This window comes from Microtus ochrogaster, chromosome 8 (genome assembly GCF_000317375.1).
Source record: "Microtus ochrogaster isolate Prairie Vole_2 chromosome 8, MicOch1.0, whole genome shotgun sequence".
In the NCBI taxonomy this organism is placed as follows: domain Eukaryota; kingdom Metazoa; phylum Chordata; class Mammalia; order Rodentia; family Cricetidae; genus Microtus; species Microtus ochrogaster.
The window spans coordinates 15166710-15191941 of NC_022015.1; the positions used below are offsets into that span (position 1 = coordinate 15166710).

Sequence of the window (25232 nt, forward strand, 5' to 3'; positions counted from 1 at the left end):
ACTGATGAATATCTTGCATATCACCATAGAACCTTCATACAGCGATGGATGGAGATAGAGACAGAGACCCACATTGGAGCACTGGACTGAGCTCCCAAGGTGCAAATGAGGAGCAGAAGGAGGGAGAACATGAGCAAGGAAGTCAGGACCATGTGAGGGGTGCACCCACCCACTGAGACGGTGGGACTGATCTAATGGGAGCTCACCAAGGCCAGCTGTACTGGGACTGATGGAGCATATGATCAAACTGGACTCTCTGAATGTGGCTGGCAATGAGGGCTGACTGAGAAGCCAAGGACAATGGCACTGGGTTTTGATCCTACTGCATGTTCTGGCCTTGTGGGAACCTAGGCTGTTTGGATGCTCACCTTCCTAGACCTGGATGGAGGGGGGAGGACCTTGGACTGCACACAGGGCAGGGAACCCTGACTGCTCTTAGGACTGGAGAGGGAGGGGGAGGGGGAGAGAAGGGAGTAGGAGGGAAATGGGAGGAGGTGGAAATTTTTAATAAATAAATAAATAAGAGCTACAACACCAATAATCCCAGTGTTTAGAAGACTGAGGCAGAAATATCATGAATTCAATGCTAACCTAACTACGTAACAACACCCGACTCAAAAATCAAAACACAACAAAAACAGAAGGCCAAGGAAAGAGCTCAGTGGTTAAAGTGCTTCCTACATAAGAAGAAAAGGTGTTTGATCCCAAGTTCATGTAAATGGCTGGGGGCATGGCACCCTGTCTGTAATTCCAGCCTGAGAAGGCAAAACAGGCTCCATGGAGCAGGATGACTATCAAAAGTAGACATATTTGTGAGTTCTAGCTGTGCCTGAGAGACGTGATTCAATGAATAATGTAGCCATACACATGTGCACATGCACACACCAATGCACAAACACATACAAGAGAAAACCAGAATTAAAAAAAAAAACAGCTGGGCAGTGGTGACACACACCTTTAATCTAAGCACTCGGAAGACAGAGGCAGGAGGATCTCTGTGAGTTTGAGACAGCCAGGTCTACAAGTGCTTGTTCTAAGATAGGCTCCAAAGCTACAGAGAAACCCTGTCTCAAAAAAAAAAAAAAAAAAAGAAAAAGAAAAAGAAAAAAAGAATGAAAAATTCTGTCATAAAATGTAGAAAAAGTACTTATAATTTTTTTACTTTTAAAATTGTAACAAAACAATAGTAGAAAATGAGCTATTTAATCCAATAATCGAAGCCTATAGTAAACCTCACACCTAAAGATGTAATGCTAAGATTATCTCCTTCCTGAGATTAGGAACAATCACTTCCATATTTAGTGAAGCATAACTCACAATGCCGAAGACAAGTAAAAACCTGCTAATCGATAAATAAGTGGATAAAGATGTGAGACACAGCTGGAATATTATTTGATCACAAAAAAGGAAATTCTGATATCTGTAACACATGAACAAATCCCAGAGAACATTTTAATGGATATACACCAGAGAGAGAGAGGCAAAAACTATCATTTCAACTTCATGTAAAAATCTAAAAATGCCACATTTGGAGAGAGTGGATCAGTGGTTTTCAAGTACTGAGGGAAACAGAGATATTGGTTAAAAGGCACCAACTTTCAGTTGTACATAAATAACCTTGGGGCCTAATTACAACATACAATGGTAGTTCATAATATAGCATTGTTTATCTGAAGTGTAATGAAAGCAAATTTAAATTTTTTTCATTAATATGAACTATCAAAACCTATGGATGGTAATGGATGTAAAAAATCTGCCTGCGGTAAATAATTCCACAGTGCACATGTATACCAATCATAAAATACCCAAAATAAATGAAATTTTATGTGCTAATTATAACCCATTAAATCTGGAAAAATAAATTTCAGAACAATAGTATGGCAACATCTTTAATATAAAATTTGATATTCAATGAAAACACTTAGAAAATGAAGACGTAATAAAGATTGTTTCAGATTTAAGAATGAAAGTAAAGCATAAAGATGGAGCAAATAACACAACATTGTAAACATTTATCTATACTTATATGATTTATTAAACACAGTTCCAACCAAGCTCTGGTTCTTAGGGGACAATTATATTTATTATGACGCAAATAAATCAATAAAAGCATCTCTTTTTTTGGAATAGCCAAAATAAACAATCTATATTTATTATGATGCAAATAAATTAATTAAAGCATCTCTCTTTTCGGAGTAGCCAAAGATAAACAATCTCAATGGACATAAGCAGTTTTTGGTTCTTGCAAAAGTATTTCAAACAATACCTTGTGCAAACATTTGATCTGTATACCTGCCACCAGGTTGGTAGGTTCAGCCTCAAAGCAGTTATGTTTTGTGGGTAAGCACTTCGTCTCTTCTGCAGTCTTTCTAATTTTTGGTTTGCCAAACCAGTATGAGCGCTACAGAAAAAGATAAAAGATCATTACCAAAATGAGCATTGAAAAACTTTTGTATCTCATTGGGACTTTGGGAGCTCAGTCCAGTGTTCCAGTGTGGGTCTCTGTCTCTATCTCCATCCATTGCCAGATGAAGGTTCTATGGTGATATGCAAAATATTCATCAGTATGGCTATAGAATAGGATCATTTCAGGTTCCCTATCCTCAGCTGCCCCAGGAACTAACTGGGGACCTCGCCTTGGGCACCTGGAAGCCCCTCTAGGGGCTGATCTATTGGGAGCTCACCAAGGCCAGCTGGATTGTGACTGAAAAAGCAAGGGATAAAACCGGACTCTCTGAATATGGCGGACAATGAGGGCTGCTGAGAAGCCAAGGACAATGGCACGGGGTTTTGATCCTACTTCATGTTCTGGCTTTGTGGGGGCCTAGCCAGTTAGGATGTTCACCTTCCTAGACCAGAATGGAGGGGGGAGGACTTTGGACTTTCCACAGGGCAGGGAACCCTGACTGCTCTTCAGACTTAAGAGGGACGGGGAGAGGAGTGGGGGGAGGGCGGGAGGAGTGGGAGGCTGGGAGGAGGCGGAAATTTTTTTTTCTCAATAAAAAAAAATAAAATAAAATAAATTTTTATAAAGATAGTTGATCAGAAAATATATAAGAAAAAAAAAAACTTTTCTATCAATTTGCATTTCTAAGGGTTTACATCAGGCCAAACAAATAAGTCTGTGCTATCCAGGGTTTATTGTTTATCTTTTACTGCACACTTGGATGGGGTAAAGAGCGTGTATTATGCAATTTTATTAATGAACAAACAAAATGTAACTAACAACAACAAAAACTGTTTTGTGAAGGGGAGAAAACATAAAGTTGGATGGGTGGGCAGGGAGGGGGGAGTGTCTGGGAGGAGTTTGGAAAGGAAAAAAACATGGTTTAAACATATATAATAAAAATATACTAAAAAAAATCTTAAGTAGAAAAAAATAGAAACTGAACTCTGAATACACCCATAACAAAGTGAATCAGTGATCAGTAACATTCCTACAAAGCCTATACTAGATAGCTTCATTAGGAAATTTTCTCAAACATTTAAACAAAAAAACATCAGTTTTTATTCAACTCTTCCAAAAACATAAGGGAATACCCCTAACTCATTGAGAAATCAGTATCATCTGGTTGCCAAAACCAGACAAAGACAAAGAAGAAAACTATAGATCTTATAATATGGATGCAAAAATCTTCAATACAATACCAACAAACCGAATCTCCTAGTATATTAACATGATCATATGTCATTACAAAGTGAAATGTATTTCAGAGATGGTTCCAGATACTATAATCAATCAATGCAGTATCACATTAATAGGATAAAAGAAAATTATATCATAGGATCATTTTAGTTCATGCATGATAAAAATACTTAGGAATCTAGAAACAGGAAAGTGTTTTTATGAAACTCCCCAAAACTTACAAATAACAATACTCAACGAGGAAAGATTGAAAACTGTCTCTTAAAGCATGAACAAGACACAGAAGATGTCTGCTTTCACCTTTAACACTCATCACCTTTGTAGGACAAGGGGCAGCTAAAGCAGTGAGCTAGTAAAACAAAACCACAACTAATGGGAACAGAAGAGGTGAAACTGTATTTAAAGAGGACACAGTCCCACACATCCATAAACCTACAAACAACCAGAACTAGCAAACAGAGGGACACAATGGGCAAGATCAACATATAATAATTGTTTATTTACTCATCCTGTTGTATGGCTGTATAATATTCCACATCTCACTGGAGAACATATAGTTTTTATCTCTTATCTATGGTGAATATGACTATTTTTAATTATTTTGAGAATGTAGCTAGTGATGTAACTACTAGTTCTTATGGTACTTTTATGTTTAAGGTTTTGGAAACTATCCGAGCATATATTTTTGTTGCCCCCCCACATAAAGTACTAAGGTTCTATTCCTTCACTTCTACTTCTTTTTATAGTAGTTATCCTCATAGGTTTTATGTGACACATAATTGAATTTCTTGATAACTAATCATAGGTATGATATTTATGTGCCTATTGGTTTTTGTATATCTTGTTTAGAGACATAAATTCAGGTTCTGTGCCCATTCGGTAATTGTTGTTTGCTTTTTTTATGTATCTGATACCTTAAACCCTTCTTTCATATATGATTTGCAAATATTCTCTCCCATTCTATAAATTGTCCTTTTACTCATTATATTCTTTAACACTCAAAAGTTCTTAGTTTTGAACTGATTTTTATCTAATTGTCACTGTACACTGTAAATATACCAAGTATTAGAGACTTTATTTAAAAATTGATAATTTTATGTCATATGTATTTCACTAAAAAAGTGAAGACTTCTAAGAACTAGGAAACAGTTTGACTCTATATACTCTACATGAAGAACAAAACTGCAATGTATTTTTTAGTCATAAAACATGACATTTTTTTAGTCAAATTATCTACAATTTTAATCTCCTGTATTTATGCAAAAACTGTTAGAGAGTAGTTTTCAAGGTAGAAAAACAGAAGTGATTTTTGGAAAGTGAACGTGGAGCCATGACACTTGGCCAGAGTATTTTCACTGTGGATCACCCAGTCATTATAAGGAAGTATGAAGGAAAAGAAGTAAGTACTTTTCTACGCTGCACAAATAATGGTCAGCCCCATGAAAGGGACCAAGTGGTGAAATTAAGATACAGGAATTATTTAGTTCTCTCTTTCCTAGAGAAAACATCACACATTAATTTGGTGTGGGTTTCCTTTGTTTCCCTACCTTCTAATCTAAGGGACTACACTGTCTGATTACAGAGAGGTCATGGCGCTTACAGTTGCAAAAGTTTCTGTGTTTTGTCCACACATGTTATACAACTATATACAGGGGAATGGATAATGTGTCAATACTAGTGGTGTATAGATTAGGTTGATCTGAATTTGACTTTTTAATTTGATTACACCATTTATGAAATAGGTTTACAAGGATCATAACCTTGTAAGGATTTAACAGCAGCATTAAAATTTACCATAAAGGGAGGTAGGAGGATCTTAGAGAGTTGAAGGAGGGGAAACCATAATCAGACTATACTGCATGAAAATAATTATTTTCAGTAAAAGAAAAACAGAAAAAAAACTTACCATAAGGAAAAAGTACCATGGTTGAGGCACACCATACTGCCCAGGAAACACAGTTTCTACATACCAGGTAACAAGGCTGTATAACAAAGCATCAAGCAAAAGCATTCCAAACATATAGCTAAAGAGGAGGTTATCCTCAAGACTGGCTGGTGTCCAAAGGTTACGCCATTTAACACCAATCTCTGAAATGAAAAGGAGACACTGGGCATGGATGAAATCTTTGTGACTTGGTATTTTGTACAGATTACCTATCTGTTGGTAACTCTTAGCAATTGTGTTACTACAGAAAATAAGGGATGCATCCCCCTCCCTTTTTTCTTCAAAACCTTTAAGAACAATTAGGAATGATTAAAATGAAATGAATAAGTGAAAGAAACAAAGAAAAAGAACAGCAAAGAAAAAATAGATTTAAGAGAATTTATCTTGTTACTTTCCCCTCAAGCTAATTTACCACAGAAACAAGAATAAGAATGTCCAAATGTATAAAATATATCCAACGGCACTGAAGATGGACTGCCTACCAATCATGAGACAAAAACAAGGAGTTTAGCTTAGCATGGATGGAAGGGCCAAAAGGAAGTTACCAAAAGGGGAAAAAAAATGCTTTTTCTTTCCTGCCTCTATAACAGGAAAGGAATTAGGTTTGCAAAGAACCCTGCTTCAAAAGGCAAGAGTTAAAAAGGATAACACCTGGGTCCAGGGGTAGGTTGATCCCGAATTTCCTGAGAAACCAAAACACTGATTTCCAAAGTGGTTGCACAAGATTGCTTTCCCACCAGCAATGTATGAGTGTACCCCTTCCTCCACAGCCTCTCCAGCAAAGGCTACCACTGGTGTTTTTGATTTTAGCCATTCTGACAGGTATAAGATGATATCTCAAAGTTGTTTTGATTTGCATTTCCCTGATTGCTAAGGAGGTTGAGCATGACCTTAAGTGTCTTTTAGCCATTTGAACTTCTTCTGTTGAGAATTCTCTGTTCAGTTCAGTGCCCCATTTTTTAATTGGGTTAATTAGCATTTTAAAGTCTAGTTTCTTGAGTTCTCTATATATTTTGGAGATCAGACCTTTGTCTGTTGCGGGGTTGGTAAAGATCTTCTCCCATTCAGTAGGTTGCCTTTTTGTCTTAGTGACAGTGTCCTTTGCTTTACAGAAGCTTCTCAGTTTTAGTAGCTCCCATTTATTCAATGTTGCCCTTAATGTGTGTGCTGCTGGGGTTATATGTAGGAAGCGATCTCCTGTGCCCATCTGTTGTAGGGTACTTCCCACTTTCTCTTCTATCAGGTTCAGTGTGTTCGGACTGATATCTTGCATATCACCATAGAACCTTCATCTGGTGATGGATGGAGATAGAGACAGAGACCCACACTGGAGCACTGGACTGAGCTCCCAAGGTCCCAATGAGGAGCAGAAGGAGGGAGAAGATGAGCAAGGAAGTCAGGACCAAGAGGGGTGCACCCACCCACTGAGACAGTGGGGCTGATCTATTGGGAGCTCACCTAGGCCAGCTGGACTATGACTGAAAAAGCATGGAATAAAACCAGACTCTCTGAACATGGCAAACAATGAGGGCTGATGAGAAGCCAAGGACAATGGCAAGGGGTTTTGATCCTACTTCATGTTCTGGCTTTGTGGGAGCCTAGCCATTTTGGATGTTCACCTTCCTAGACATGGACGGAGAGGAGAGGACCTTGGACTTTCCACAGGGCAAGGAACCCTGACTGCTCTTTGGGCTGGAGAGGGAGGGGGAGAGGAGTGGGAGAGGGGGAGAAGGGTGGGAGGAGGGGGAGGGAAATGGGAGGCTGGGAGGAGGGGGAAACTTTTTTTTTCCTTTCGCAATAAAAAAAAAAAAGGATAACACCTCATTAAGTTAATCTGTTCTTTAACTCCGGCCTCTTTCCTTCCTCAAAACTTCCATGAACAATGTATTTTCTTTAAAGAAAGGGTGGTAATATGCGAAAAATATTCTGTGGAATCAAAATGATTATCAAAACTTAATCCATTTTGAGAGGTAATAAACAATAAATTAGAAATCACAAAAAAAACAGGAGTCTAAATATACACCACAGAAAACTTCCTGTAAGCTAAAAAGTCCTCCTGCCTCAAACAAAGTAGAGAGAAAAGAGACAATAACTAATGTAAAATTGATAAATCTGATATAAACAAGTGATTTGGAAAGTAAAAGGTTGTGCTCTTCCACAATAAACCAATGGAAATATGACACCTAGATGCTGTGGATAACAGGAAGAACCATAAGCCACCTAAACACATATGGAAAAGGAAGTGGTTGATTCAACTTATTATGATGCAATACTAAACAATGTTACAAAAATAATAAAAGTACATCCTTGAATGGAGAAAAGTTTAAAGGTTTTTTTTAGAGATAAAAATAATAAAAGTTCTTAAAAGATTTATTTGACAGTGTAAGTTCACAGAAAAAGGAGATGGGACAATTTGAACTTTAGATTTTTCTTTTCTTTAAAAACTTTTGTTCATTGGTAATTTCATACACAAATACATACATTTAGGATATATCTACCCCTTGTGCCTCACTCTAACTCACTCATCCTGACTTCCTCCCTATCCCTTTCTCAATTTTATAGGAAGAACCATAAGCCTTTTCTTTTATAACCCTTGAATCCAATTAGTGCTATCCATACATGCATGTGTGTAGGGCACCATCAAGCTTGGGCAACTTATCATGGGCTATAGTGCTGAAGAAAACTGATATTTTCCCTTTGTCTATTAACTGCCAATAACTTTACATCTGGGTGTGGGAGCTTTAGATTTCTCATATTTTACATAACCACCTATATAATAAACAAATTTGGGGAAAATATAACATTTTCCTACCTTCTTATTTCCCGTGTACCTAGTTTCCTAAGAATTAAATCAGTAAATACCAATACTCACCTTTTATTTCCAATTTGATTAAAAGATTAATCCCCAGTGCCAATGCAACATTTGCGCTCAGACAGGCAGTCACCTTGGTACTAAGGTCCAACATTCCATAGTTTTCAGAGATGAAGTTATAGGGAAAGAAACTGGCAAAAAACAGGAGGTTTCCAGCAGAAGCAGCTACATGAGCTTCAAATAAGAAATTGCAATTACCTTTGTAATACTACAACAGAGTACTAACGATGTTGAATATTAATAAGATTATTTCCAAAAAGTTATTGTTTCCAGTCTTACCTATAAAACAAGACAGAATAACTGAACATGTAGATAACAGATAACTGCTAAATACTGGATGTTGTTAAGCCCATAAACATGGGATTTTGTTATGTTGAACCTGCTCTTTTCTGAAGAGAAATGGAGGGGGAGGTGTGGGTTTGGGGGAGAGAGGAGGTAGAGGAAAACTGAGAGAAGTAGAGGGAGGGGAAACTGATCAGGATGTAGTGAAGGAGAGAAGAATTAAAAATAAGAGAAATAAATTCTCATCAAAATATTAATAGACATAAAATCAGTGTTATGAAGAAAGTAATGGAAAACCCAATAAAACCACAAGACACTACTTTCTAACATCAATTTAGACAAAGCAGCAGCCTACAAAATGGAAAAAGATTTTTACCAACTACACATACCATTGATAGCGACTATCCAAAATATATTAAGAATTCAAAAAACTAAACATCAAGAAAATAACCTGCCGGGCGGTGGTGGCGCACACCTTTAATCCCAGCACTCGGGAGGCAGAGGCAGGCGGATCTCTCTGAGTTCGAGGCCAGCCTGGTCTACAAGAACTAGTTACAGGACAGGCTCCAAAGCTACAGAGAAACCCTGTCTTGAAAAACTAAAAAAAAAAAAAAAAAAGAAAATAACCTGATAAAAAATGGGGTACAAATCTAAATATAATTCTCAAAAGAGTAACCTCAAAATAGCTCAGAAACACTTCAAATAATGTTCAAATAATATTCAACATCTATAGCCCTCAGGGAATTGATTGTGATTACATCTTAAACCTGTCAAAATGGCTAAGATCAATAACACAAGTGACAGCTCATGTTAACAAGGATGTGAAGTAGGGGAACACTCCTCCATTGCTGGTGGGAGTGCAAGCTTGTACAGACACTATGAAAATCAGTATAGCAGTTCCTCAAAAACCTGGGAATATATTTACCTCAAGATTCAGCTGTGCTACTCAAGGCATATGCCCAAAAGTTATATCACGAGGACACTTGCTCAACCATGTTCATTGTTGCTCTATTCATAAACTGGAAACAACCTAGATGTCCCTCAACAGATGAATGGATTAAGAAATTGTGGTACATTCGCATGAAGGAGTATTACTTTCAGCCATTAAAAATGAAATTTGCAGATAAACAGAAGGAATTAGAAAATACCATCCTGAGTGAGGAAACTCAGATCCAGAAAGTCAAAAATGGTATGTATTTGCTTTTATGTAGATGTTAGCTAATAAGTCATTTATAAGCAACTAAACCCACAGAACAACAGAAGTAAGGTATAGAGTAAGGAAGTAGAGGTTACAGATAGATCTCTTTAGGAAAGGGAAATAGAATAGCTACTACGGGCTGCGGGGTGGGGGACTGTAATGGGAGGATCAAGTAGAAAGGGGTAATGGGAGGAAGGAGCGAATATGAGGAAAGACAGCTAAAATTAAGGGCAATTTGAGGGGTAGCATGAAAACTTAATTCAATGGAAGCTTCCTAAAATGTATACATACATGAAGGTTATCTAAATGAAATCCTCAAATAATGGGAGAACAGGCCCCAACTAGACATCTTTTGTTACCAAACAAAGCTTCTAGTGCCAGGATTGGATTACATCTAATTGAGTTATTGCCTAAAGGGGTCCCATAAGAACCCTCGAACAACCCAGGCTGTTCCAAGATCATAGGTTTTTCTCTATAAACTGACAGCAAGGCCCCATGACTGAAGACAATACCTACACAACCCACTGAACAGCAGAAGTCGAGCTGGTGCCTCCACAGTGCCTTCACCCCTACATGCTAGTGTCTTTGGTACAGGAAGATACTCTTCAGGCTGTCAAATGAGAAATGTAAATATCAAAATGTAAAAGCCCTTTCATCTGCAATGGTGTCCTGAAAGCAAATATGCTAGTGCAATGATGACACAAAGCTTGTGGGAGTAACCAACCAATATCTGACGTGACTTAAGGCTCACTCCAGGAGATGGAAACAATACTTGACACTGGGTGACCAAGAATCTGAGGCCAGGGGGATCTAAGGTAAAACCAAACATCACTGTTCTAAAAAAAAAAGTAGCATTATAATGACTTTTAATGACATTCTGTACTGTCATATTCAGAGAAGCTTCCACCTGTTTCTGGGAGGAACAAATGCAAAGACCCACAGCCAAACATTTTGCAAAGAATGAGAGACCTTTGAACTCAGCCCTAAATGGGATATATCTATCAAATCCTTCCTCTCAGGGCTCAGGAAATCCTGTGGAAGAGGAGGGAGAAAGAGTGTAGGAGCCATAGGGGATGGAAGACATCAAGAAAACAATGCCCTCTCAATCAACATGATCGACACACAATAAACACACAGACTGAGGCAGTATGCACAGGACCTACATGGGTCTGCACCAGATGGAGCCCTAGACCTAAAAGGAATAGTTGACACCTTGGCCCTATGCCATACAGCAGCTCTGAATGCTTGGGATAAGATTGAATAATCAGAAATGAGGACTGAGACATTCACTAAAATTATACAAGGCCCAATAGAAGACTTCACTGTTTTTTGTTTTGTTTTGTCTTTTAACAAAGATTGACTTCAGTTGTAATAGAATGATATCAGATTTAGAAATCAGATGAATAATAATTGAATCTTTGGCTTTTGGAAATAATAACTCAGAATACAAAAGGGTGATCTGGCCTTTAAAAGAAAAATCAGCACTCATAGATGAAAGGATTAGAAATACAGCTGGTATTGGATCTTATGCTTATGATACATAGATAATAGAAATGACGTCTAAGAATTTTAAGAAAAATCAAAAGGTTAGATGTTTTATGGTAAACCAGGCCATCTTAAAAGGGATTATAGACAAGGTATTCCTAGGAACAATGTTGTTTTTTTTTTTTTTCTAGAAAGAATCCAAACAGAAGACTCTAGTCTTCTGGAATATGCAGAAGGTATGGCAAAGGCTATCACTGGACTAACAAATGCAGATCAACATGGCACAGACAATGTAATCCTTTGCCATTGAGAAATTCCAAAGGGGGCCTCTAGTAGGCCCCCATATCAACTTTGGTTCAGTCATTACCTTTCAGCATTGGGGAAACTCCTCCACAGAGCAATTAAAAGACTTAATACCTGTTATGAAAAACCATACTGTTCTGGATGACAGAACAGTTTTAGAAGATAAAATATCAGAAGAAACCATAAAGTAAATATTTTGGTAAACTTCTATAAATGATCAAAGACCAAAGTTAAAAATACAAACAAATTGCATTGTAATTGAGGGTTTGGTAGACACAGGGGCAGATGTAACAATAATTGCACTAAAGTCTTGGCATCCAAATTGGCCTCTTAGTGAGATCAATGTTAAGCTTTCAGGGGACTTTATCTCAAGTAAAATGGAGTGTAAGATGGGTCAAATGTATAGGGCTAGAAGGACAGAGAGAAAAATTAAAGCCATCTGCAGTTAACATACCAATGAATTTATGGTGATGTGAATTGTGACAGCAATGGAATATCCAGATTAACATTACTCCAATCTCAGAAACAGACAATAAACTAACATATATTTCTGAAAAAATATTAAAAGATAGTATAAAAATAGTCACCAATCATTCAGGTTGTATATAAACAGGACACAATAGCTGCTGATCTTTCAGAGGTAGCAATAACCCTACCTTTAAAATGGCTAATTGACAAACCTGTCTAGTTGGAATAATGACTTTTGACATCATAAAAATTAAAAGCACTAGAACAGCTGGTTCAGGAACAGTTAAAGGCTCAAAAATATCAATGAATCAAACAATCTTTATAATTTTTCTGTATTTGTCATTAAAAAGAAATCTGAAAAATTGAGAATAGTAACAGATTTAAGAACTATTATTAAGGTGATTCAGTCAATGGGCTCTTTACAGTATGGACTTCCCTTGCCTTCTCTATTATCCAAAGGATGATTTATTATAGTGATTGATTTAAAAGACTGCAAATTAAAGTAAAGTGGTTCAGAGTCTTTATGAATCTGTTCAAAAGCCAGAATTTTATGCTCTTCTCAGGGTATTATTAGATTTTCAAAACCTCCTCATATGGTTACTTACTCTCCATATGCAGAAAGAATTGTTTTATATATTGAAACTGTTGAACTTATTCCAGATGATGCAGAATTAACTTTGTTATTTATTCAATTACAAGAAATCAGAAATAGAAATTGTCTCTTATATATAATACATATCAGATCCCACATGGGCCTAGCAGGCCCTCTAGCACAAGGTAATGATGAGATTTATCAGCTATTGGTAGGAAATATGCTTAGAAGCCTTAGAATTTCATAAGAAACACCATTTCAATAGCAAGGGCTTACAAAAACATTTTTCCATCACTTGACAACAAGCCAAAGAAATTATAAGGAAATGTCCCACTTGTTCTTTGTATAACCAAATTCCACTACCTGAAAGAAGTAACACAAACTGCTTAGGCCAGTTTCAAGGTGGCTAGCTGAGGTGGTCCAGCCTTATGCACTACACCAGCCAGGACTTCAGATAAGTCCCACACTTTCCCATTACACAGGGAATGACAACAAATGACACAGCTACCTCTCTCAGGACTTGATTATTATTTCAATTTTCTTAGGTTCCCCTAGAGATGCTGACACCCCCAGACAGCAGGAAGTAATTTTAAGAATACAACACCCACATTCCCAAGAGGTGGGGTGGGTGGTTTTTGGTCATTCAGTGGGCTATGGATATTTGTTATCATTTGGGTGGGGGTTGGTTACCAGTTGTTATTGGGAATGGTCAGGAAAAAAGCTGAACAAAGAAGAATAGATTCAGGGACTGCATTCTGAAGAGAACAAAGGGGATACAGAAATGATAGGATAGAGGGGAAGATTATTGAATCTACTTTTAAACCCAAAGTAGTTTAACTACTAGTCTTAAATATTTTAAATTGGTATGGATTTTTGTATAATGATACAAATTTGAGGTATTTTTGTTATACTGTATATGCTTCTATTCTAAGATATTTTTGTATATTGATACAAATTTAAGTTTATTTTTGTTAGAACTTATTGTGCATATATTTCTTTTTTTATAATTTCTATAGAAAATTTTATTCAACATACAACATTTTCCAGCAAAAAGGCAATATACAGGAGAGTTGGTGTACACTGCTGCTACAAAAATAAATGAAAGTACTGGGGGGGGGAGGGACAAGAAGTATGGCTTGCTGATTATATTTGCACCTAAAACTAGACATGCAGCTGGCAATAGCTCCAACAAGAGGACAAAGAGAGGACTCAAATAAAGCTACACTCAGAGTATCCAAGTTGACCAAGTTCACTTGCACTCACCCAACAGAAAATAACCTCCTCACAGGGGCAAATTGTACAGGTTTCCTTAATTAAATATACAATTTCATTTTCCTTTGCTGATCATTTAAGAATGTAATGTAAATTTCTAGTTTTTGAAAGTTATTATCACAAACTATTTAGAATAATAAAGAATTGCAGGTTAGTAGTTAGTCACAATCAAACTTGTAGTCATTTTAGGTATGTTTTCAAGGTCAAACATATTTTAGATAGACAGGCCATCTTCAAATACTTCAGAAATCTACAGAATATGGCTTTTAAGATGTTTTAAAAAATATAAGGTTCTTTTTTAATGACAATGAGACTTGTCTGCTCCTGGAAGCACTAATATACTTCAGAGAAGATGATAGGCACAAAAGAAATTTCATATGGAATTTACTTCCTTGTGGCAAAAGTTAGCTATGGGACAAGACATTTTCCTTGCTTCAACTACAGACAATGTTTTGTCCAGGTTGGACAAGCAGGACACAAAAGAAACAACTGTGTAACTTTGCTAAGACAAGGTAGGACAGTCCTTCAAAATTCCTGCTTCACAGAAAGGTCTGTCAGTTGTTGTAGGCCTGTAGGCTAAATATGGATGCCTCAACTTTGTAGATGGGTGACTGTCCAGGCAGCCAGCTATTTCTGTCATTTTTTAGTTTTGGAAGTTGTTTGCTTTGCACTTCCCATTTACTTAGGTAATATATCTTTCTCAGGTCTCTGATGGAGTTGAAGACTAGATATTTATAGTTTTTCTTATTACCAAATTCAGAAAAGAAACTCACAAAAAGGTGCAAAATGTATAAGTTTGAGAGACAGAAAAGATAGTTCTGGGTTGGTAATATAAGTTAGGATAGAAAATGAATTAGGTACAACATTTTGCACTCACCAAGATAGGATAGATAATGCAGTATTTTCTCTGAATTTACCAAAGACAAATGGACTGAACAGTAGTTAATGTGATTTTTACCATATATATTTGTATACAGTTAATGTACTTATGAATATAGTTTTACTATGTCAGAGTTAAAACCTTCCCTTTTTATTTAGACAAAGGGCGAGCATGGTATAAGTTTTTTTTTTTATTGATAATAAAGTCTGATTTGAATCAGAAGGTGACCAAAATTAACCACAGAGTTTTTGGAGGAAAGGGGAAGGAGTAAGGCATGGCACAGAGAGGATCTCATTCCTTTTGGAAGAAAGAACAGAAGAGCTAGGAGGTCACTGGTGACTTCTCCACAGCTTCTCTGATCATTCACTTTCTGTCAATTTTTAATCAATAAAGAAAAATTAGATAAACGTTTCAACAAAGTTTTAAAAAAGCATATCCTAAATAAACATGTTAGACACAGTGATACTCCATCAAGGCTGTTTAATAATTTTGGTATTCAGAGGATTAACACTTAAGGTATTACTGACATAGTGAATTTAAGTCTGTCACTATTTTGATTCTTCTGCCACTAGATATACTATCTTAATACCTCTACTTCCTTTCATTTCCTGTGAGTTGTTTAAATATATTTCTACAGAATGTCTACTTTGACCATGTTGGTGTGATTTGAAGACACCTATTATTCTTAAGTGAGTTTTCATGAAGAACCACTTCCTAGAGTCTTACCATATGGCAAGTGCTCGCTTTCAGTAGCAATTTAAATAAACTTCTATAGGAAGCACTGTTTAGTTCTAATGTCACCATTTTATATCTTCTTTATATGTACACTGGAGCACATTTATTCTTAATGTTCTCTCTAACTCCTGTCAAATTGTTTCATGTATAATTCCCTTTGTATGTTAGAATGCAAGGCAGTGTTTCTAGTTAGCCAGAGAGAACTGCAAATACAGACTTACTTTTATCGAAGAGAGTGCTAACCATAAAGGCAAAGCATATAGACGCGATGGCATAACATGTAAGAAAGACAAAGATGAAACTAGAGTCACTGTATCGCAAGACTGGCTCCTTTGCAATCTACAATAAAACAATCATGACATCAGATCAGGTAACACTATAACTAGTGTCACGTAAACACAAGGAAAGAAACAAAAGTATGGCCCCTAGTGAAATAGATCACCCCACTCATCTGGTGAGACTCAAAAGACAGGAAGTTAAGATTTGCCAAGAGACTCAGCAGCATCTGAGTTTTCTAGAAGGATCAGAAAAAAAGAAACAACCAACCAAACAAAAAACCATTTTATTCTACTGCAAACCTGGAAACAGTAAGTCCACAGCGTATCTCGACTTTTACTGGACTGTGTGGTAGATTCAACCCATCCAAACTCACCTGCTTGTTGGAGTAGTCATTTGCCATGTGCACTTATAGAACACTTGAAATAGAGCTGGGATGACTATGGAACTCAATTTTACTCTTTAAAAGATATCTTAAATTTAAATAAAAGTACAACATTGTTAATTATGTATTTTCTATTTAAACTTAATGTCAGAATTGGAATGCACAGTAACACAAAACACTAGATTTTGGAAAAAAATAAAAAGTAAGAATATAATATTATTTTAGAAATAGTTACATTGTAAAATAATATTTTGTAAATAGTTGAGTTAAACATTTAAAAGAATGTTACCTGCTTCTTCTTATGTTAAGAAAAAGCATTAATAGGCAGTTTCAATATCACATATGTGATTAATTTTGTCTGTTGTACAGCGTGACACTAGATACTTGCCTGGACAAAGAGTAATGCACATATCAAAAGTATGATGATGACATATAAAGGGAAGAACGTGAAGAAATAGCCAGCCCAGATGATCCAATTTTTAAGCCCAATTATGAGCTGGTATTCCTGTAGAATAGGCAACATAAACTAAGCATTTTAAATGTCTGGAATTCAGGATGCTTTCACATATCATTATTTGAATTTTTTACTACAAAGGCTATGAAAATGGTCAATATTATCTCTATTTTAAAAATGAGAAAAAAAATCAAGGCTTAGAAGTCTATCAAAATTATACAGTAAGTAAGGTCAATGTTTTTCTTTAAAAATATATATTTTTTTCTGAGTTCAGAGGTCTTTTTCAATATTACATCTGGGGTTTACAAAATAAAAAAATTCCAATTATTCCTTTAAAATTTATTTTATGGGCTTTTCACACATTCTTAATAGCATTTATTTCTCATATACCCTTCTCCTTTTGTAAGTAAAAAATTGTGTTTGTGTGGTTTGAGTAAAGCTGTTACTTGGAATGACAATGCTCCCAAGGGCTGTAGATTAACTAAGCAAGTCCCCAGGAGCACTAAGAGCAGTCATGGGAAACATCCCATTGAGCAGGTTCTGTCCTTCCACTGTGGGATCTGAAGATTGAATCCAGGTCTCCAGGCTTGTGGTGTAAACTCTTTTAGTTAATGAACTATTTCACTGGCTTTCACATTAAATCGCCAAGCACTATGTAAAATAAATGAAAAAGTTATTTAAATAAAAAATTAAAAATAAATGGCTGAGGGAAAAAGAAGATAAATCACCCCTATAAAAGCTTCATTTCCAGAACAGTAACAGAAAGGTATCTATGTATCTTTTTCCCTACTGCTATTTACTTTCGAGATTTTTTTCTGTGCTTTTAGTTTTTAGCAATTTGATTATAATGAGCCAGTGTGTGTGTGTATGTGTGTGTGTGTGTGTGTGTGTATGCACAGGTGTGTGCAACAAATGTTCATGCAATATTTATCTTTGAATTCTCTGAGCTTTTTGTATCTGCATTTTAATGTCATTAATTTTGAAAAATTCCTCCAGTGTTTTAATTTCTTTTCTCTTCTCATTTTTTTTTTTGGAATCCAATTACATGTGTTACGTCATTTGATACTGTTCTATACTTTTTGGGTGATTTTGTCTGGAATTTTACATTTTTCTCTCTACATTTCAGTTTTTGTAATCTCATCTGTCTTGAGACCACTTTTTCTAGTTCTTTCCTCATTTTATTTATCTATGGATAAACCTGTTAAAAGCATTCCTAAGGAAGCTGGGCGGTGGTGGCGCACGCCTTTAATCCCAGCACTTGGGAGGCAGAGGCAGACGGATCTCTGTGAGTTTGAGGCCAGCCTGGTCTACAAGAGCTAGTTCCAGGACAGGCTCCAAAAAGCCACAGAGAAACCCTGTCTCGAAAAACCAAAAAAACAAAAAAAACAAAAAAAAAAAGCATTCCTAAGTACTGTTAGGATGTTTTCTTTTGAAAATTTCACTTATGAAAACACATAGGCTATTTTCATTCAGTTATATAGTGTATTTGATCATGTCCATCTTTACTACATTGCAATAGTGCACATGTTAATTACAACTACATATGAACTCCATGATTCCAGTGAAACTCAGAAATTAAGATTGCTATAAAAAAATTCCCAGGCTACAGAGATGGCTCAGCAGGCAAAGGGGCTTGTCGCTATGACAAGCCTAACAACCTGAATGTGATCCCTAATGAGCACGTAGTAGAGAGAATTCACTCTTGCAAACTGTCTTCAGACCTCTATAGATGCCATGACACATGTGGATGGCATATACACTAAAAATGTGAAAAATACCCACAAACCTCAAGAATTTTAGATAATTCAATACTTACAGTCTTTAGAATATTAAACACAGTTTCCATCATCTATGCATTTTTAAATTTTTTGAGAATTCCATATATGACTACTGTATTTGCATCATTTTCATCCCCTTTCTTCCCCCCTTCAGCTCCTAATGTGCCCAACCCCCAAATTCCTGACTACTTCTTTAATTACTGTTGCCATGCAAGCACACGCATGTACACACACACACGCACACGCACACGCACACACACACGCGCGCACACGTGCCCTCCTGAGTCCATTCAGTTGTTTCCCAGATGCACACATGTCTAGGGCAGAACACAAGGGACTAGATAACCTTGCAGGAGGCATCTCTCTGGGAAAGACCTGATTCTATCTCAGCAGTCATTTGATTGAATGTGACTCTTCATCTGTGGGTGTGCTGTGTGAAATTTTCCCTGTCTATGTCCAACATCTGTGTCTCTCCTAAGTCTACTACTGATGATCAATTTGTTTCTTTGGATTGTTTTACTATTTGTTGCTTTTTCATTTGTTTAGTAACTTTTTTGTTGTTGTTGAAAACATGAACATTGTGAAAGAAAATGAATATTGGTGCTAATTGTAGTGGCATTTTACTTGTATTTTAATAAATAAATAAAGCTTGCCTGAAGATCAGATCAGATAGTAAAACAGCCCCACTGCTCAGCCCTACAGACCCTATAGGCAGTGGTAACACACACATTTAATCCCAGTAGCCACACTAGTTTGCCATAGAAACAGGGTGGTGCATGAATTTAATCCCAGCTTTAGAGAGGATTATAAAATGGGAGAAACAGCTCTCAGGTATAGTCTCAGGCTGAGATTGCCATTTCGGATTGAGTTCAAGGTAAGAGCCAGTGGTGGCTTTTTGGATCTTCAGATTGAACGCTAATTTCGGTCTCTGATTTTTTATTAATCGTGCATCAGTTAATGGACCAATAGTATTAGGACTTAGGTTAATTTATCCTTGGAGTGGGCTGTATTTGAAATTCATTGCTACTCTAAGTATAAAAAACTTCAAGTTCATCTATTAATATTTTTTTGTCCTCCTCGACTTCAGTTTTCTTCTTTGCTGTTTCCATGTTAAAGTTTGTCTTTGAAACTCTTCTAGCTTGTGAAGTTGGTACCATCAGGACTCACTCTTCTATCTTTGTGTCTCTTGTTGCTTTGCTGGGGTATAAGCACTATCCATAAATGCTGAATATTTACAATGCAGTAATTAACTTTCCAAAAATATCCACAGCCTGTGTGTGTATAATACATACACGCATATGTGCTTTTCTACACTGACTATCAAAAAGTAAGCCATATTACCTTCAATCTTTTTTCCTTTTCAAACACAATGGATCGTATGATGGAAAGTACGATGGAAGAGAACGTAAGTATGAACATCAAGGGAAAGAAAGGACTGGAGATCCAAAGTAATTTATCATAAGGATGAGCTGGGTATGGAAATCTCTGTATGAGAACATTAATTTCATCAAATAGCTTTTTCCCAGCACTGTTTTCATGATACAACATAATGCTCGCATCCAAGGCATACTGTACTGCCAAGAATCCTTCCGTGATATACCCTGTGTGAGAAAAATGAATGGTTAAATAAAATAGACTAACAAGCAACTCAGACATAGGAAGATACAAACAATACAAATAATCTTCAGCTTGCAATATACAGAACCTACCATAGATATGACATAAAATACATTTCTCTGGCTGAATATAATTTGTATCTTATCCAAATTAAAATATTAACATTAATAAAACTAGCAAGCTGCAATCCCCAGTAGTCAGCCAGCAGGTGAGAAATCTGCCTCCAGACTGCAACACCCCACTGTCACCACCAGTTAGACTCTATTCCCCCAACACCAATTCTACAACCCAGAGAAACCCACCCACCTGATCATCCTCCTGGTGGTCAGCCCTCCCCTGCAACCCCAGGAGACTCCATAGGCACAGGCACAACCCACACCATTTAGAAGAACAGGTTTGTGACTGGCCTCCCAGCTGGACTGCTCCAACTTCCAGATTCTAAACCCCAGGGCATATCCTGTGCTTACCCACTCCCATTTCACCAACAGTAAAGCATCTGGGCCCTGCCCCCAACTCTGGTGGAACTCCACTGCTTTGGTATAGTCCCAAGCAACCAGTTGACAGGTAAGAGACTTCCCTCCAGGCTGTACCACCACCACTGCCACCCACTGGATTCTGTTGCCCCAAGACCCATTCTGCCACCCAACCCCACCCGCCTGATCATCCTCCCCTTAAACCCCAACAGATTATAAGCACAAACACAACCTACACCTACTGGAAGAACAACAGACTACATAGGCACAGGCACAATCCATATCAGTAGAAGAACAGATTCTATAGGCACAGGAATAGTCAACATCAATCAGAAGAACATGAATATATGTTGGATCGAGGCACCCAAACCCCCACAAACCTTACCTAAGACAACCCTACTGGACCTGAAAATCTGCCAATCACCAGAACCCTAGACCATTCATGACAAAAGACAATTAAAAAAAAGATAAGAAACAAACAAAACATCTATCCAACCAAAATAACATAAGAATCAACACCCATACTTATAATCATCCCAAGCCTAAATGTATAAATACCAGTATAAAAATACATTCAAAAACAGAAAAGGCAATATGGCAATACCAGAACCCAGTGATCCTGCTATAGTAAGACTTGAATATTCCAATGCAGCTGAAGCATAAAAAAAAACCTTAAAAGTAACTATGAAGATGATAGAGGTCCTTAAAAAGGAAATGAAAAATTCCCTTCAAGAAATTGAAAAAAAAACCCTAGAAAATTGGAAGAAATCAATAAATCATTTCAAGAAAGACAAAAACAAACAAACAGGTTAAGGAAATGGATCAAGACTTAAAAACTGAAACAGAATCAATAAAGAAAACACAAATTGGAAGAACTCAGGAAATGGAAAGTCTGGGAAAATGAATAGGAACTACAAATGCAAGCATCACCAACAGAATACAAGGGATGGAAGAGAGACTCAGGGATGGAAGATATCGTGTCATCCCAGCCTGCCAAGCTCTTGGACTCCAACTCCCAGTCTGCCAAGCACTGACCCCTCCCTGGAGAGGGTTAGGACCACTCCCACTGTGTATTTAGGCTGGAGTGGGTGGGGAGAAACACGTGGTTGGGGTTTGCATGTGTGCTCCTTCTGTCTTTTCCCTGCCATGCCCCCAGTCACCCAGGAAGACCCTATTAAACACAAGCATTTACTTTGGTTTAGTCTGGTCTGATTGTAATTCTTTGCACCGGTGGAGAGGCTCTGTTAGAAAATATTCCTAACATTTTGGAGGTCCCACCAAGATGGGTTTGTTTTTCCCACAGGTGAAGTGCCACCTTGCTGGAAAATGCCCATCCCCCCATGTTCTTCACCAGGCAGATTGGCTTTCAGGCAAGTTCCCTTTCTTTTTCTCTATGCTAGTAGGGTTCCCTGGGGTGGCCCATGTGCTTTTCCGGCTTTCACTGAAGTCTCAGCCATGCCGAAAGCCTGATCCACGCTGCAAAAGCCAAGCCTTTTGCTGAGATGGGACTTGGGTGTCGGGAGAGGCCTCTCATCTACTTCTCATGCACCCCTGTTCATGACTCAAGGGTTTTGTTTGGTGGACACATTGCAACAGGCTTGAGCCACACAGGCATGAGCTTGTGGGTCCTTACAATTCCAGGTTGATTATTCAAACGTCCTTAAGCGGCCTTTTACAAAAAATAAAAAAAAAATCATTTTAAATTGGGGCTATCCAACCTAAATTAACAATGTTTCAAAAGTCCACGGTTCCTAGATACGTGCCCCCTCTCCTCTGCTTATTCTCGCCAGCGCTCTTGTCTCCGCTGACCCATGTGGTTTGTTCCGGCCCCCTCCCCACTTCCGCCCCTCCTTAGACAGCAGGGCTTCTACTGCACCCAGAGGCATGGCAGCTCTTTTCACTTTCCAGATTCAGGGATCTAAACCCGATTCCCTTTCCATTGGAGGAGGACAGCAGAGGCCTCACTGTGCTGGAATTTATAAGTTGGTCAGCTGACACAGGTTTCCAAAAGTGTCCTATTTGTCTATTAGAATGATGTGGTCACAATATATCTGTGTGAGTACGTGGATTTATATTTCTGTGTGTATATGTACTTCTAGATTACAACAACTCTGGAAAAATGCAAACATGTGGGTAGCCACCATATTTTAACCTCACCTCCATCTTTGGTAAGTTTCCACATGTGCTAGTATTCTACTAGCATTGGTAAATGTAACTAATTGGATAAACTACACATCTAAATTTAGCTTATTTGCCCAGTTTAAAATAATAGGTAATAGTACCTGGTTTTCAAGTGCCTTTACAGATCTGAGGGCATGGCATTTTAACAAGAGCCTCTAACACAGACACGCAGCTTCCACTGCACCCTTCAGCTCCTCCAAGAAGACAGAAGACCTTTTGCCTCCAGGCCTTGCCTTTGGGTAGGCATAGCCATCCACACAGCCAAGGCCACCTTCACTTCTTTAGCTTTCTGGATGCTTCACCTGGGAATTGATCTTCTCATCCTGCCAAGCCAGGAAGACTAAATCTTCCCCCAACAGGAAAAACCTTTGGGCCTCTTGTACTCAGCAGCTAATGGCAAAGCACTGCTTCTAAGACTGGCATTCTCCAAGAACTAAGGAGAGGATTTGGGATTGCCTGCATGGCTAAATAGCTGTCTCATTTTTGCTCATTCATCCCTCCCAGATCTGTCTAATGGCATTTGACAACCCAGGTGCTGTTAACTTGTTACTTCATCCATGACATTTAATGTTTCCTGCTAAAATACAAACAGGTGTGCCTAACAGGTTTCCAGCCTATCTTAAAAATCCAGGGTTCCCAATTAACTTTAATTGTCTTAACCAAAGCAATGGCTTTTTTGCTATGACACCAAGCTATAAATCTGTTCCAGTTCTCTTACAGGTTCCTGGAAAAGTTCTACTGCTGTATCAAAATCAGGTCTGGTAAAAAATTAACAGTCTCTAGAGCCTTTTGCTAACTCCAGCCAGTTTCCTACATCATTTTACAGGTCACTTCTGCTGCCTGGGCCAAGACCAACCTACAAAGCACTCCCCAGACAATGCCATAAGACCTGTACCAGCTCCTGGGACTTCACCATTGGTACCAACTCTCCTAGATGGAGGACTCTTACTGACTAAAATCTGGTTGTATCTGATACACCCGAGCCTTACCTGTCCAACCAGGGCACTTCCCTGTTCAATTCTTTCTGGCAGTTAATGCATAGGACCAGTAATAACAATATTTTTTTCCTCCTAGCCACTTGCCTTATCTTCCCCCACAAAAAGCAGCTGCATGACAACTCCAGGATGACAGCAAACCAGATGCTGCCCCAGCCACACTTCTCGCTAAGAGTGAGCACGCCAACTCTCAGCTCTCCCCTCTCCTATGTCAGTCGCCCCTTACCTGCAGGAAGTAGCCAGACTGGAGCCAACATCCATTTATCCAAAGAGAGCCTAAAATGTTGGTCATAAATATCACCTCAGCTCCTTGTCACACCCCTATATCCAAAGAGTCTGGAAAGTAATAGTGAGTTGGAGGTTTCTCCCCAGCCTGCCAAGCGCTTGGACTCTAATTCTCAGCCTGCCAGGTGCTTGGACTCCAACTCCCAGTCTGCCAAGCGTTGACCTCTCCTACAGGGTATTTAGGCAGTGCCGAGAGAAGGAACACGTAGTTTTGGGTTTGTGTCTGCACTTTCTCCCTCTGTCTTCCCCCTGCCATGCTCCCAGTCACCCAGGAGTCTGCTATCTATTAAACTCGGACATTTAATTTGGCTTAATCTGGTCTGATTGGAATTCTTTGTACCAGTGGAGAGGCTCTGTTAGAAAATATTCTTAACACCTATCAAAAGTAATCTACAGACTCAATACAATCCCTATCAAAATTCCAACACTACTTGTCACAGATATCGAAAGGACAAATTTTTAGCTTCATGTGGAAACATAAAATCCATGTAACTAAAACAATTGTGAATGATAAAAGAATTGGTAGAGTTATCACCATCCCTGATTACTACAGAGCTATAGTAAAAAACAGCATGGTATTGGCACAAATAACAGACATGTTGATCAATGGAGTTGAACATAAATTTACACACCTATGAACACCTAATTTTTGATAAAGAAGCCAGAAACATACCTTGAAAAAAAAAGACAATATCTTCAACAAATGGTGCTGGTTAAACATAGATGGCTGTATGTAGAAGAATCTAAACAGGTTCAAACTTATTACCCTGTACAAGACTCAACTTTAAAGAGATCAAAGACTTCAACTTCAAACCAGACACCTGAACCTGACAGGAGAGTAGGGTAGCCTTGAGTACCTGGGCACAGGACATGACTTTTCTGAACAGAACACTGTTCATGCAGGCAATAAGACCAACAGTGAATCAACAGGACCTCATAAAAGTGAAAAGCTTTGGCACAGCAAAGGACACCATCATTTGGACAAAGCAGCAAACTAAGAATGAGATTTTTTTTTTTTTTTTTTTTTTTTTTTTTTTTTTTCCAATTTCACACACGGTAACTGGAGTTCAGACGTGTATAGTAAGAAAGTAGAGTGTACAGATACATCTC

General features: G+C 37.8%; 1 protein-coding gene across 1 annotated transcript in view; it reads right to left on the reverse strand.

Annotated features, from left to right (window-relative positions):
• Positions 1–25232, reverse strand: part of LOC101981274 (ATP-binding cassette sub-family A member 3-like) — a 143975-nt gene that overhangs the window by 104586 nt on the left and 14157 nt on the right. Inside the window, exons 5-10 of the mRNA XM_005351176.2 lie at positions 19913–20172; positions 16734–16844; positions 15900–16017; positions 8464–8637; positions 5553–5734; positions 2267–2401 (exon numbers count right to left, since the gene is read on the reverse strand). Of these exons, the coding sequence (XP_005351233.2) occupies positions 2267–2401; positions 5553–5734; positions 8464–8637; positions 15900–16017; positions 16734–16844; positions 19913–20172 (980 nt within the window). The remainder of the gene's footprint in view (positions 1–2266; positions 2402–5552; positions 5735–8463; positions 8638–15899; positions 16018–16733; positions 16845–19912; positions 20173–25232) is intronic.